The 13,449-nt window shown below is 48.0% G+C and overlaps 2 protein-coding genes across 2 annotated transcripts; both read right to left on the bottom strand.

Moving 5' to 3' along the window:
• Positions 1 to 4,072: 4,072 nt before the first annotated feature.
• LOC114492971 (zinc transporter ZIP2-like) lies at positions 4,073 to 9,043 on the bottom strand. The gene is made up of 4 exons (XM_028507629.2): positions 8,744 to 9,043; positions 8,416 to 8,546; positions 8,133 to 8,183; positions 4,073 to 5,697 (listed from the first exon to the last, which is right to left on the bottom strand). The coding sequence occupies exons 1-4, from the start codon at positions 8,856 to 8,858 to the stop codon at positions 5,068 to 5,070; spliced, it is 927 nt and encodes a 308-aa protein (XP_028363430.1). The 5' UTR covers positions 8,859 to 9,043; the 3' UTR covers positions 4,073 to 5,067.
• Positions 9,044 to 10,247: 1,204 nt separating this feature from the next.
• LOC118501388 (methyltransferase-like protein 17, mitochondrial) lies at positions 10,248 to 12,981 on the bottom strand. Its single transcript, XM_036029621.1, has 5 exons — positions 12,973 to 12,981; positions 12,064 to 12,131; positions 10,985 to 11,387; positions 10,575 to 10,759; positions 10,248 to 10,500 (listed from the first exon to the last, which is right to left on the bottom strand). The coding sequence occupies exons 3-5, from the start codon at positions 11,087 to 11,089 to the stop codon at positions 10,383 to 10,385; spliced, it is 408 nt and encodes a 135-aa protein (XP_035885514.1). The 5' UTR covers positions 11,090 to 11,387; positions 12,064 to 12,131; positions 12,973 to 12,981; the 3' UTR covers positions 10,248 to 10,382.
• Between the last annotated feature and the right edge of the window lie 468 nt (positions 12,982 to 13,449).

Genomic DNA, 13,449 nt, shown 5'->3' with positions numbered 1-13,449 from the left:
ATCTCACTCCCCCACTTTCTGCCAGGCTTGTCTGCACATGAATGTGGGATTGCCTGTGTGGTCCACCAGCTGCTGCCTTGCTTCGTCCTCTCCACCCCACCGTCCAATTCCACCCCTCCTACCATCTGGTTGAATGTTTCTTCAACTCCTTGGTTGTTGGGCTTCTATGCAAATGTTTTTCTGGCAGTCCTGGTTGTTCTTTGTTTATAAATTGGTTGTTTTCCTTCTTTTGGTTGTGCAAGGAAGGGAAGTGTTTCTGCCTATGCCTCCATCTTGGCTCCCCTTCTGACCTTGATCTTTGATTGCTACCCTAACCTTGACCTCTAGCCTGTGATTTCCCTCAGCCTCTGTCAATGCTGTCCTAATACCTCCTTAAGAACCCAGGACCCTAAATGATTCCCCTCTTTCATTCTGGTGTTAAGGTGGAGAAGGGATGAATCCCCCCTCCCTAATCTAGGTGTCCATAGATGAGGGATAAGGGTCGTTGTAGTTGTCCATGGTGCCTACCCCAGATTCTCCTTACTCATCCCATTGCGAGGGTAAGGGACTTGGTGCTGGGTCTCCATTCACCAAAGTGGATATGGCTTCTCATTAACCCTTCAGGTTTCTGAAGGATATGGGCCTAAATGAATGTGTTAGGGAGGCTTGCTGGTGGGTTAGTAGTCCTCAGGATGTGATTGAAATATCCAGGATGTGAATGGAAGTTGGACTGGGAGGTGGTAGGCAATGAACAAGTTTGAGGGAAGGATTGGAGCTGGGGCAATGGGAAGGGGCCTGGGGCCATTGGCTGCACTAACTTTGGTAGCTGTCTAGACAGTGTGTGTCTAGAGTGGGGGGGGCGGCAAGCTGGGGCAGGGCTGCTTGGGGCTTGGCATACAGGTGGGAAGGGCTACCTGGGGCTCTGACCAGAGTGTGTTATAGGTGGAGGGTGCTCTCCTGTCTCCCACAGCTTCTGCTGTAACAATAAACTGTAGAGGAATCTGAGCACCGTTTTTATTCTTTGTCTCGGTATGCCTGCATCCTGCCCCTTTCCTACCTTCTCCGGGCCCAGCTCTCAGTCTCTTCTCCAAGTGACATAACCATGGGAGGGGCTAGTATAGCACAGACATTTCACAAAACGTGACTTCATAGTCATTGGCCAGAGTCAGTAGAATGGTATTGTCCTTGATATTGATAGTATCTTCGTGTCTTGTGAGAGGCACTACCTAGAAGACTTCCATATCAGTTACTGAGAAGCACCATAGGATTTCAGAGATGTCACCAATATGATCTTAAGGAAGGACAGAAAGCTGACTGAAGTGTCCAAGGACATCTTTTGACCACCTTTGCGCAGGATCCTCTGGGAGGTCACCTAGATTCCATTTTAGGTGGCTCAATAAATCAGCAGGCCACGCCTCATGCAGTTTCTAGAGGACTTGTTGGATCTCCAGTGGATCCCAATCTGAAGGCTCCTTCAGGTGAGCCATAGCAACCAGGGCTTCCCCTCAGGAATTCCTCCTCCCATACCAATCCAAAAATTTGGGAGTTAATTAGACTATGTGTATGGTTCTCTGAGAAGGTTCTCAACAAGTATCAACAATAATTGTGAAGAGAACTTCAGATATTGTGTGGCTGTTGCAGGCTGATTCTTGGGCTCTTGAGGCACAAGAAGGGAAAAGGAGAAGGCAGTTTATAGTACCATTGGCCAGAGTACTGTGGATGGAATGTTACACGGTCATTTGCCAGATTATAGAAACCCACAGGCAATTATACGTCTCCTCTGAAACTGAGCTGACGACTAATGCAGCCTGACGTCCAGTGCTGACATGCTGACGTGGAAGCAGGGCATGGAACATGCTCTTGGTTCTTGAGCATTTCATCACTCTCATAGGACCAAGTCTATTTTAAATGTGGCAGGCCAGGTTCAGAAGGTGTGAGGGCATTGGGTGACCACACACAGGGCAGGTAGCAGGTGCTTAATGTGGCAAAATTGGAATCATTGGCCCAGCTAGCTTCTAGGTAAACAAAACACGAAGAAAAGGCAGAGAACTCCAAACAGCATCAGACACGACTGCCAATAGCTGCTGCTGGGCGTTATGGAAGAAGGGAAGATGGGTCTTCTCAGCACATTAAACTGCACAGATAACACTGTTGTGTTAGCAGAATAATCTTCGGAAGAAGGAGAAAAGCTCATCCCTGTGAACCTATGTGGGTGGGTGTGAATGTGGCTGCCATGGGGATGGTGTGAAATGGGTGGTGACCATGTGTGTCTCCTGTAGGTGTCTGTGCACACAAAACCCAAGAGTTAGGAAGAGGAAGAGATGCTCTTTGCTGGGGGCAAGGGAGAGGGGTTTGCTGTCCTTGACTGACCTCTCTACTTCTTGGCCCCAGACATTGCAGACGAGTCCATGGGGACGCAGTGCCCCCCTGTGGTTGGCATGGTTCTTCCTAACTTTCCCCAGTTTCCACTTCCCTTCCTGAGTTTCCTATGGTTCTTGGCGATTCTACTTTAGGGAGATAGGGAGGGCCTGACAACCACAATTGCAGCTCCTGCCCATTCTCGAGATCAGAGCTCAGAGGCTCAGAGAAGAGGAGGGGTGACTTCACAAATGATGAACCACAAACTCTTTACTTTTTGTTTCTGCTTCAGCCTTAGGACTCCTGTTTCTCCCTTCCTCTCATTCTCAAGAAACGTGTTTCCCTGACTTTAGGGGCATTAGTGCAAGATGGCTAAGAGAGGGTCAATGGGAAGGAGAATAAAACAGAAGAATACAGTGATGAGAGCCTTGAGGTATCAGCTTGAAAACTGTGGAACTCATCAAGAGATGTTAAAGCGCAATTCTCTGAAGGTACCCAAACAGTGAAACTGTGGCAGGCAGGATGGATGTGAAGCTTTAGAACACTTCTTGCCCAGCTTCTGCAGGCTGGCTGTGCTCCTCTACCAAAGGCTGCAGCTCTCAGTGGATGGCCCTCTGGAGTTTCTGTAACCAGCTAGCTCCTGGGGCTCCTCTCCAGCCCAGGTACCAGCATCACTGTTACTCAGCCTCATGGTGTTGCACCAACATTTGTTGCTCTGTCCCAACTCTGCTCACACCTTCTATATACTCCCTGTACTAAACTTGCCTTAATTATCCAATGTGCTCTCTGCTTTCTCCAGAGACCCTAATATACAAGACAGGAGGTACCAGTAAAGTAAAGGTGGGGAAGGTAAAGACAGGAAGGAGAAGAGAATCTATACGTTGAGTTTTTCTTAACATCACAGAAGCATGGGTTTGAAGCTCAGTTAGTTATGTGATCAAGTTATTTAACTTTGGAGTAATTTCCCTGGACTCACAATGGGCATAACATCTACCTGGCAGGGTTGGGAAGGGGAGACAATGCATGTGGGAGCGACAGCAGAGTGCCTGGCATGTGGCGGGTGCTCGGTGCGGAAACTCTATTATTACAACATCCTAGGCCCTGTTCTGCATATGTTACATGTGAGTGTGCTTAACAGTGAAGGGAAGCAGAACAGGATGGTGCTTCAGGGAAATTATTTCCTGTGTCAGATGTTTTAGTTTAGTTTTGCCTTTAGCTTGGCTGTTCACCGACCCCTGGCTGTGTAAGCTGGGCTGGTGAAGAGGTTTACACATCTTAATTTGTGGGGAGGGGAATGGGATGGATAGAAGACAGAAACAAAATCAGACGAGAGTGTACCTCAGGAAACCTTGCCCATGTTGAGGCCACTTGGGCCGCTACACTGAGGGAACACAAAGGGGCACATGGGTGAGCGTGCCTGGGTTCACAGGACACACCTTCCCTGTCTGTGTCTCCTCCGAGTCTGAGATGTTCCTCCATCCCACAGGCCAGGGGCTGGGCAGCAGTCGTCCCACTCCTCAATTCCAGATATCCAGTTTTTGTACTTGTGCAGTTTTTATGAGAAGCAACACATTGTAGGGTTACTCACCTGAAAGACAAATGGTCCAGGGGGAGGGGCCAGAGGCACAGTGGCAGGTAGGGCAGGCCCAAGGAAAGCCACCGAGTCATGGCAGAGCCAAGTAATTGCCCTTGGAATCTCTCTGGTGCCTTTCTCCCTTTCCAAACACACTGCTTCTTCTTCTTCTTCTTTTTTTAATTTAATTTTTTTTTCAATTACAGTTGACATAGAACATTATACTCATTTCAACATGTGTACACATGGTGATTAGATATTTATATAGCTTGCAAAATCTAGTACCATAAACCTAGTACCCATCTGACACCATATACAGTTATGATATTATTGATGATATTCCCTATGCTGTACTTCAGCTCCCCAAACACACTGCTTTTTAATTCCAAAGCATGAGGCAGCTGGAAGGAGACAGAAGCTCAAGGAGTAGTAATTGTGTCCCTGAGGTCACAGGGCTCAGTGTGAAAAACAGAAACCAGATGGAAGGGGGCTCCGTGGAGCCTGATCTTGAGAGTCTGCAGGACATGTGGGTGGCTGATAATAGGTACTGGGAGTCGGGTGGGTGTGGCTAGTGTAGGAAAAAATCTAGATCCCCACACTTTGTTTTTACACCTCTTCTTCTCTAAATGCTGGGAACTCTGGCTCAGAACCTCAACCCCAATAGGCAAGGTGAGAGCTGCGGTTGGAATTTCAGCAATGCTGCCGTGCCTGTGGGGCATGGCTGCAAATGACAAAGTGGCTGGGGGCCCTGATTCCAGAGGAGGAGACTGCATCCAACCCACACCCTTCCCACTACACGGGGCAGCTCTTAGATAACCTGGAGGAATGAAGCATAGCATAGTTGAAGAGGGAGGGGAAAATGGACATTTTATTACACATAGCAGCAAAAATGGAACAAGAGTCAAATTTGGAGCGGTGGTCTTTGTACCAATTCTCCAGAGTATAAGCACTCAGCCAAACATACACATCCTGTTCCCAATCCTGGATGAGCAGAGGCATCTCACGAGGAAAACCTGGGACCCAGTTCATGCGGATGATGCCTAGTGAACACTGCTTAGTCTCAGCAAAGAAATGTCTGAGGGCCAAAGCCATCTGGGGTTGTCTGCTGGTGGTGCGGACACCCTTCTAGATGGGTCTGCAGGAAAGTCAGGAACCTCTCAGGCCCACAAAGCAATGAAGGCCATGAAGGCAAAGCCAGCAGCTACACAGCCCCACTTGAGCAGAGGGCCCTCAGGACCAGCTAGCTCCTGGGGCAGAATTTCTAGGAAGGTGACATATAAGAAGGTGCCAGCTGCCACACCCTCTAACACAGCCTGGGCTAAGCCTCGGCCCCCTTCAGCATCTCCTCCAACCACAGCCAGCCCCAGGGCTAGGCCCAGGGGGGACATGAGAGCAAATGACAGTATGGAGAACACAGCCCATCGTGATCCAGTGCCTCTCTGCACCAGCCGCAGTCCTACCCCAAACACTATGAGTCCCTTGTGAGCCAGGACAGCAAGACAGAGCTGCACGGTGGCTGCTACTGTTGTCTGCAGCCCCACAGCCAGGCCTTCAAACACTGAGTGGAAGGAGAGTGAGAGCAGGAGGACGAGGGCTCGAAAGGGACTCCTCGAGGGTGAGGGTAGAGGTCCGTGACTGTGGAGTCCAAGGACACGAGCCCCACCCATCTCCTCCTCCACTTTTGATCCTCCATCGGCTCCACGACAGCCCTGCAATGCCAGCGACTCCAAAAGGAAGATGAGGAAGAAACCCAGGGAGATGATGAGCTCTCCATAGGGATAGTCTGTCTGGGAACAGAGAGAGGGGCTGTGGGTTGGGGGAGGGAGTGCAGTGCAGTGGGTGGAGGTGGGATGGGAGACTGGAGAGAATGGAAATGTGGGACTAGAACATTAAAAAGTGGGAGGGGGGATGAAATCCCAAGGAGATATGGACATGAAACAAGAATACCAGAGGGGGGACCTTCTGGCCAAGATGGAGGCATAGGTAGACACACTGTACCTCCTCGCACAACCAAAATTAAGGACAACAAAAATTTAGAAACAAAAATACCCCAGAACGGACAGAAAATTGAACTGTACGGAAGTCCTGACAACCATTCATTCAGACTGGTAAGAGGGGCGGAGTCATAGGCTGGTGGAGAGCGGTCACAGTAGGAAAAAGCAGAGACTGGCTGACCTAGGTGCGCAGGGCACAGGCAGCGGCTAGCAGGCCCCCGTGGCAGGCCCCATGTGTGGGCATGGGGAAGCAATGAGCAGACTCAGTGAGGCACGCAAGGCAGCTGGCTGCCTGAAGTCACATATTTGTGCGCAGATAAACCAGGTGAAAATGGGCAGGAAGATAGACCTTGCAACCCAGGGATCCAGTGCCGGGAAATAAAGCCTAAAAGCACTGATTGAAAACACTTGTGGAGGTTGAGGTCCCTGGAGATACTCCCAGCCTCACAGGAGAGTTTCTTGGAGAGACCCACAGAGTCCTAGAATGTACACAAATCTACCCACCCAGGAACCAGCACCGGAAGGGCCCAATTTGCTTGTGGGAAGCGGCAGAGGGGACTGAAATCCAACAGAGAGTGGAGCAAGCGCCATTGTTCCCTCTCTGACCCTGCCCCCACATACAGAGTCACAACCCAGCAACTGGGGTGCCCTGTCCTGGTGAACACCTAAGGCTCCACCCCTCATATGTAACAGGTGCGACCAGACCCCCCTCGCAAAAAATGGTTCAACCAGAAGAACAGATCAAAGCGCCAGAGCCAATACTTTTAAGCAACCAAGAGATAGCCAACCTGTCAGATGCATAGTTCAAAGCACTGGTGATCAGGATGCTCACAGAACTGGTTGATTTTGGTTGCAAATTAGATGAAAAAATGAAGGCAACACTACGTGAAATGAAAAAAATGCACAGGGAACCAATAGTGATGGAAAGAAAACTGGGTCTCAAATCAATGGAGTGGACCAGAAGGAAGAAAGAAACAACCAAACAGAAAAGAATGAAGAAATAAGAATTCAAAACAATGAGGAGAGGCTTAGGAACCTCCAGGACATCTTTAAACATTCCAACATCTGAATTATAGGGGTACCTGAAGGAGAAGAGGAAGAACAACAAGTGGAAAAATTATTTGAACAAATAATAAAGGAGAACTTCCCCATTCTGGCAAAGGAAATAGACTTCCAGGAAGTCTAGGAAGCTCAGAGAGCCCCAAAGAAGTTGGACCCAAGGAGGAACATGCCAAACTACATCATAATTACATTAGCCAAGATCAAAGATCAGGAGAGAATCCTAGAAGCAGCAAGAGAAAAGGGGACAGTTACACACAAAGGAGTTCCCATAAGACTATCAGCCGATTTCTCAAAAGAAATCTTGCAGGCAAGAAGTGGCTGGAAAGAAGTATTTGAAGTCATGAAAGGCAAGGACCTACATCCAAGATTGCTCTATCCAGCAAAGCTCTCATTTAGAATGGAAGGGCAGATAAAGTGCTTCTCAGATAAGGTCAAGTTAAAGGAGTTCATCATCACCAAGCCCTTGTTATATGAAATGTTAAAGGGACTTATCTCAGAAAAAGAAGATAAAAAATATGAACAGTAAAAAGACAGTCAACTCACAGTTATTAACAACCACATCTAAAACAAAAGCAAACTAAGCAAACAACTAGAACAGGAACAGAATCACAGAAATGGAGATCACATGGAGGGATAGCAACAGGGGAGTGGGAGGAGGAGAAAGGGGGAAAAGGTACAGAGAATAAGTAGCATAGATGGTAGGTAGAAAATAGACAGGGGGAGGGTAAGAATAGTATGGGAAATGTAGAAACTAAAGAACTTATGACACATGGACATGAACTAAAGGGGGGGATGTGTGTGGGAGGGGGTGTGCAGGAAGGAGGGGAGTGAAGGGGGGGAATGGGACAACTGTAATAGCATAATCAATAAAATGTATTTAAAAAATACCAGAGGGACCAAGGGACACAGTGTCAGCAGATCTGAAATATGGAAATGCGATAGGGAGCATGTCTAAGGGACCAGGGAAAGAAGGAAAGAGTGAAGCAAGAGGTTTGTCTGGGGTTCCATAAACCCAAAAAGATTGGGTTGGCTCCTCCCTTCCCTAGTGTCTGAGGTGAGGAGCAGAGGGACTCCCGGTATTCCTCACATCCTTGCCTCAAAAGGGCCTGGGTATGAGGAATCTCTGGTTCTCCTCACCCTTCAGGTTGGGTGTGGGAAATACTTACATAAGCTGAATTAGCATCACCAGAGGAATAACCCTCACTCTCTGTCCTGTTCTAGGGAGAGAAAAGCAGAAATTAGATGGGGGATGGAGCAGCTCAGCTTCCTGTCTTTCAGCTCCACTGCTTTCCTTAAAGCTCAGTGTGACCTGTCGTCGTCATTCCACAGAACACAAGAGCTGTCATCTTCCCTACCAGGCCACCCATGTCCTTAGCTCCATCACTTTCCCCTTCTCCCCTCGGTTCTCTCATCATTCTGGCCTCTCAGCCCTGCTACTCAGCTGCTCACCTGCATCATGAACTTCTGGATCTCCAATTCAATTCCCTCCAGGGCCTCAGCAGTCATGTGCATGAGCCCCGCACCTAGGAAAACACCGGCAGAAATGCAGCCCAGAAAGCTGAGGACCTGGCGGTGATGACCTAATGAAAAGCAAGAATGACAATGCAACAGGCAATGAGTCACTAAATGAAATGGACATAGGTTGACTAAAGAGCAACAGGCAGCACCCAACATCCAAGCTTGGGGTGGCAAGAGAATCAGAGCAAGGTGTCAGGATAGGGTGACAGGGTTGAAGTCAGACTTAGGTTATGGGGCCAAAGACGCAAGAGGGCTATACCTGTGGCTGCCTCAATCTGGAACCATTTGAAGCAGATGGGAATAAGGCCACAGACGAGGGTGAGAGCCAGCAGGGCAAATAGGCAGCCAATTTTTACTCCTATTAGTAGTTCCATCCTTGGGGTACAAGATGAGGCCTCAGATGACAAATGGAGTTACAAGCTTTGGAGCAGGAGTGGTGCCTTGGGTGGTCAAAGCCACGGTGTCCACTCCCCAAGTTTCAGGAGGCTGTTGGGTCCTGTTTGGTGCTGCCTCTGCTTATGCAGCCTTGCACAGCTGACTGGGGCCCTGACCCAGCCTCCTGCCTGCCGCCAGTGTGAAGGCCCCTCCCCTGGCTCACGCCCTCCTGATCTTTGAAACTAGAAACTCCAGACTCCCTGCCAGGCACAGCCCTGTGCTTGGTCTTCTCTTCAGTTCCCTGAATAAACCAAGGGCTGTGGACTGTTTAATTCATGCCTAGGGCTGGTCTAATCCAGTCTGTGGTAGCTACTTTACAGGTATTTTGTGTTGGGGATAATCTGGTCCTGCTTCAGGATACTCAGGACACCTGATCTAAACCCTCCATACCCTCTCTACCCCACCCAGGTCTTGTAGGTGGCTATGCTGACACCTGAACCATACCCTTTCAGAGGGGATTTGGGGCCTCCTGGGGGTAGGAAGCAGGTAGGGCTGAGGAGTGTGCTGCTGCCATTCTGGGAACTAGTACATGAGGGACTCCCCTTTCCTGTAACCCCTGAAAAATAGCTCCAGGCATGGAAATGTCTAGTGAGGCGTTGAGATTTCTAGTTTGACAACACTGATTCTGTTACCATTTCTGATTGCGCCTATTTCCTGATGCGAGTTGTGGGAGAGAGACTGTTTTAATACAATGGAACCTGCTCTAGCTCTGAAACAGCAAGGCCTGGGGGAAAACAGAAATGAACCAAACAAACTGATGGCAAAGCTGCCTGGCCATACAGGGGTGGAGACGGAAGATACAGTCCTGAAGGGATCAACTCTTTTTTTTAAATATATTTTATTGATTATGCTATTACAGTTGTCCCATCCGCCCCCTTTATTCTCTCTACCCTGCACACCCTCTCCTGCCCACATTCCCCCCTTTAGTTCATGTCCATGTGTCATAAGTCCACAGAAATGGAGATCACATGGAGGGATCAACTCTTGAGGAAAACTCATGAGGCAAACTCTGGGGGAGCTGATGAACCCTGAGACAGATGAAAGAAAAGGACGGAGGAAGAAAAACCGGAGGTTAAGCAGCTGCTGGTCCCCTATGCAGGTGGCCTAAGAACCTTGAGGCCCGTTGAGCCAGTTCTCAGTGCTGGGGTCAGTTTTCCCCTGGACCCCAGATTACTTCCCTAGGAAGTCCCGGTCTCTGGTAGAAGGAGCAGTGTTCTTATAGGAGAGGGTGAGCTTGAGATTTGTGTGGGAAGAAAGGTGTTGCAACTCTGAGGACTTGCTTCATTACAGCTGGGATGACTGACCTCTAATAAGAATCATGAGATCCATTTCCATTCTTTGAAAACTTTTAATTATTATTAAAACCTCAAACAAATGCAGGCATATAGGGGTACCAGCACTTCCATCCTGGATACCAGGTAGCTTTAGCCTGGGCAGACAGGCATAATACAAGAAAACTCTTGTTACAGGTCCTCATCAACTCTCAGGGGATCTTCAGCAGGGGACAGAGGAAGCTCAGATGGCATGGTCACAGGTAAAAGATTGCCCCAGGAGCTGACACGGGCGCAGCAATACAAATCCCTGTGAAATAGAGAAATCAAGGTGGGCTGTAGGTTCCTGCCACCTCCCCCTAATTTTGGTCACAGCCTGTGTACCTGCCGTGCCGGTGAGCTGTGATCACAGCATGCTGCACGTGCCCATCTGGACAGCACAGGTGACAATGCACATGGCGTGGCCGTTTAAGGACAGGCTGAGTGATCCGGGGCCAGCGAGTAGCCTCCCCTGGAGACCCACGGGCAAGGATTACCATCGAGAACTTTTCCTCCTTTGGCTTCTTGTTCTAAGGTAAGGATAGAGAGACTGTTTGGGGGAGAAAGATATGGGAAAAAAAATTTTGACCCCATTCCTGCAGCCCTTTTCATATTCTGTGTCATGCACATTCAGGACCTACAATCTCTAGGCTATTCAGTGAATTTTCCAACTCTTCCCACCGCTGATGGGAAGAGTTTTCATCCTGGTTTCCCAAGCTATTTCCTCCCTGCTATAATACTCTCAGAACACATACCCAGCTGAAGGGGATGGGATGGTAAGCCTGGGAAAAGCTACAGGCCAGGGGTTTAGAGGCTGTCAGCTGGGGACAAGCAAGTTCATGGGGACACTTTAAACACATAAAAAAACATGAGGTAAGACAAAGAACCACAGACCATAAAACTGAAAAACTGAGAGTGGCAGGGTCAGGAAGGGCTAAGGATAAGGGAGCATAGGAGCAGGGGGCAGGGAGAGCAGGGAATCCACAAAGAAGAACTCGGATAGGGGCACAAAGCAGTGGAGGGGGGCTTAGCTTTGCCCTCTCACTTGTCCTGGACACAGCTGAGCTCAGAGCTTTGCATGCTGGGAAAGGTAGAGGTAATACTCCCTGCGGCAAAGACAAAACCAGGTCGAGGGTCCAGAGGTGAGTTCTCCCTTCCCTGAAATAAAAAGAAATTAAAAAAAAACTTTAATCTGGGCCTGAGGGGTCTATTCTTATAAATTAACCTCTGCATTCAGTCAACTGAGGACTCCTTTAACATTCAATCCTGGTAATTTTTAACTCTGTTCTTTGAGTTGAGCTGGCTGCTTTTCTAAAACTCAAAACAAAGAACTCTTTGCAGTAGGAGAAGGGCAGGAACTTGGCACATAGGATGGCGCTCTCCTTGTCAGCAACTCCACTCTCAAAAAACCCCACTCCAGGACAATTAAATTCAGGATTATACACTGGCTCATATACTCCCAAAGAGATCAAGTTTTTGGCTCAGCCATGTCCTAGATCAGGGGTCAGCAAACTATTTTTTTTTAAGGCCCAGAGAGTAGCCAAAATGTGTTTCTGTCCCAACTACTCAACTCTGCCATTTGTAGTGTGAGAGCAGCTGCACACAACAGACACTCACATAAGCCCGGCTCACACACACACAGGTGGCAGGCCAGGTTTGATCCACAGGCCCCAGTTTGCCAGCCACCACTCTGCATCATAATGACTTTGTGTGCCTACTTTCCTGAGAGTCACCCTTACCTTTGTATGACAGTCTTTTCAGTTTTCAAGAGAGTACTAGTCACTGGTGACAGAAAGGTGGGGGGCAGGAGGGCGAGAAGGAGAAAGAACCTTACCTTAAGGACCAGGTCCCTGGCTTCCATGAGAAGGCGGTGCCCTGCTTTTGCTCCACTCTCCACCATATCTGTTCACAAAGGGAGAGTGAGCAGCAGCCCTGAATTACATGAAAACATATGAAGGGATCCAAAGTTTTATCACCCAAAAGTTGCCTTTATGAAATATTGATTTTAAGCTATTTTTTTTTAAGAAACAAAAGACTCAGAAAGATTCTTTGACCCTCTCCTTTCTTGCCTAAGAGATTTAGATGGAAAGGCCTACTTTAGGAAGGGAATCTTAGGATATTGCCTTAGCCTAAAAATTTGAATTAAGTATGATAAGTAAAAGGGGTTCAGGTAAGGATCTGTTAGCTACATACTCCCTGTGTCCCATTGTTTCTGACTTGTCTAGCAACAACATGCCTGCCATGTGTGCTCTGCTCTTTCTCAATGACCTGCAAATTGCCCATTCACACTTCTAAAATCTAACACCCATTTCTCCACTTTTCTCCTTTGTCCAAAATATCATATATACTCAGTGTTGCCTCACCATCTTTTGAATTATTATGCATATGTGATTTCCCCATGTGCATATGTTAAAATTTTGATTTTTTACTTTCTCCTGTTAATCTATGTGTATTAATTTGATTATTGGCCCAGCTAGAAGGTTGGAGAATAAGTATTAAATATTTTTATCTCCCATACATGAATGTCAGTAGCTCTGTAAGAGCATTCACAGATGGAATAGCAGTCTTAAAGAAAATCACATTTTATGTGAGATGGGGATGGTGATTTTGAAAGAGAAACAAAGGATTCTATGTAGGAGGAAAAATGACCAAGAATGAAGACAAGCTCCAATGTAGAGAAGGAAAAGCATAAAAGCTGTGAAGCTGCTTTAAAACTTGAAGGGAAAAAGGAATTTCAACTCACCAGAAAATCACTTGTTTGTGCCACAAGGTTTGGACCACCTCAGCACGGTCAGCCTTGCTGGGCAGTTCACTTAAGGAGAAGGCTGATACCACCACACTGAACTGTACCTGAGGACCAAGACAAGGAACGTGACAGACCCGCCATCACCCCCTTCCAAGAGCACAGTGAAGTTCTAGCTCCCTAAATTTCTTCTGCAGTCTTTTTAAAAAAATTTTATTTATTTATTTTTAGAGAGAGGAAAGGGAGGGAGAGAGAGAGGGAGAGAAACATCGATGTGTGAGAGAAACATTGACTCAGTTGCCTCCTGCTTGCTGCCATCTAGGGACCTGGCCCTCAACCCAGGCATGTGCCCTGGCTGGGAATCAGACCAGCAGCCTTTCATTTGGCAGACCAATGCTCAATCCACAGAGCCACAGCAGCCAGGGCCCTGCTGTCTTTTATCTTCTAACATTCAATGCTGGGTTGCAAAGCTGAGGC

This window comes from Phyllostomus discolor, chromosome 1 (assembly GCF_004126475.2).
Source record: "Phyllostomus discolor isolate MPI-MPIP mPhyDis1 chromosome 1, mPhyDis1.pri.v3, whole genome shotgun sequence".
NCBI lineage: Eukaryota > Metazoa > Chordata > Mammalia > Chiroptera > Phyllostomidae > Phyllostomus > Phyllostomus discolor.
This window is presented reverse-complemented; position numbering and strand designations above follow the sequence as displayed.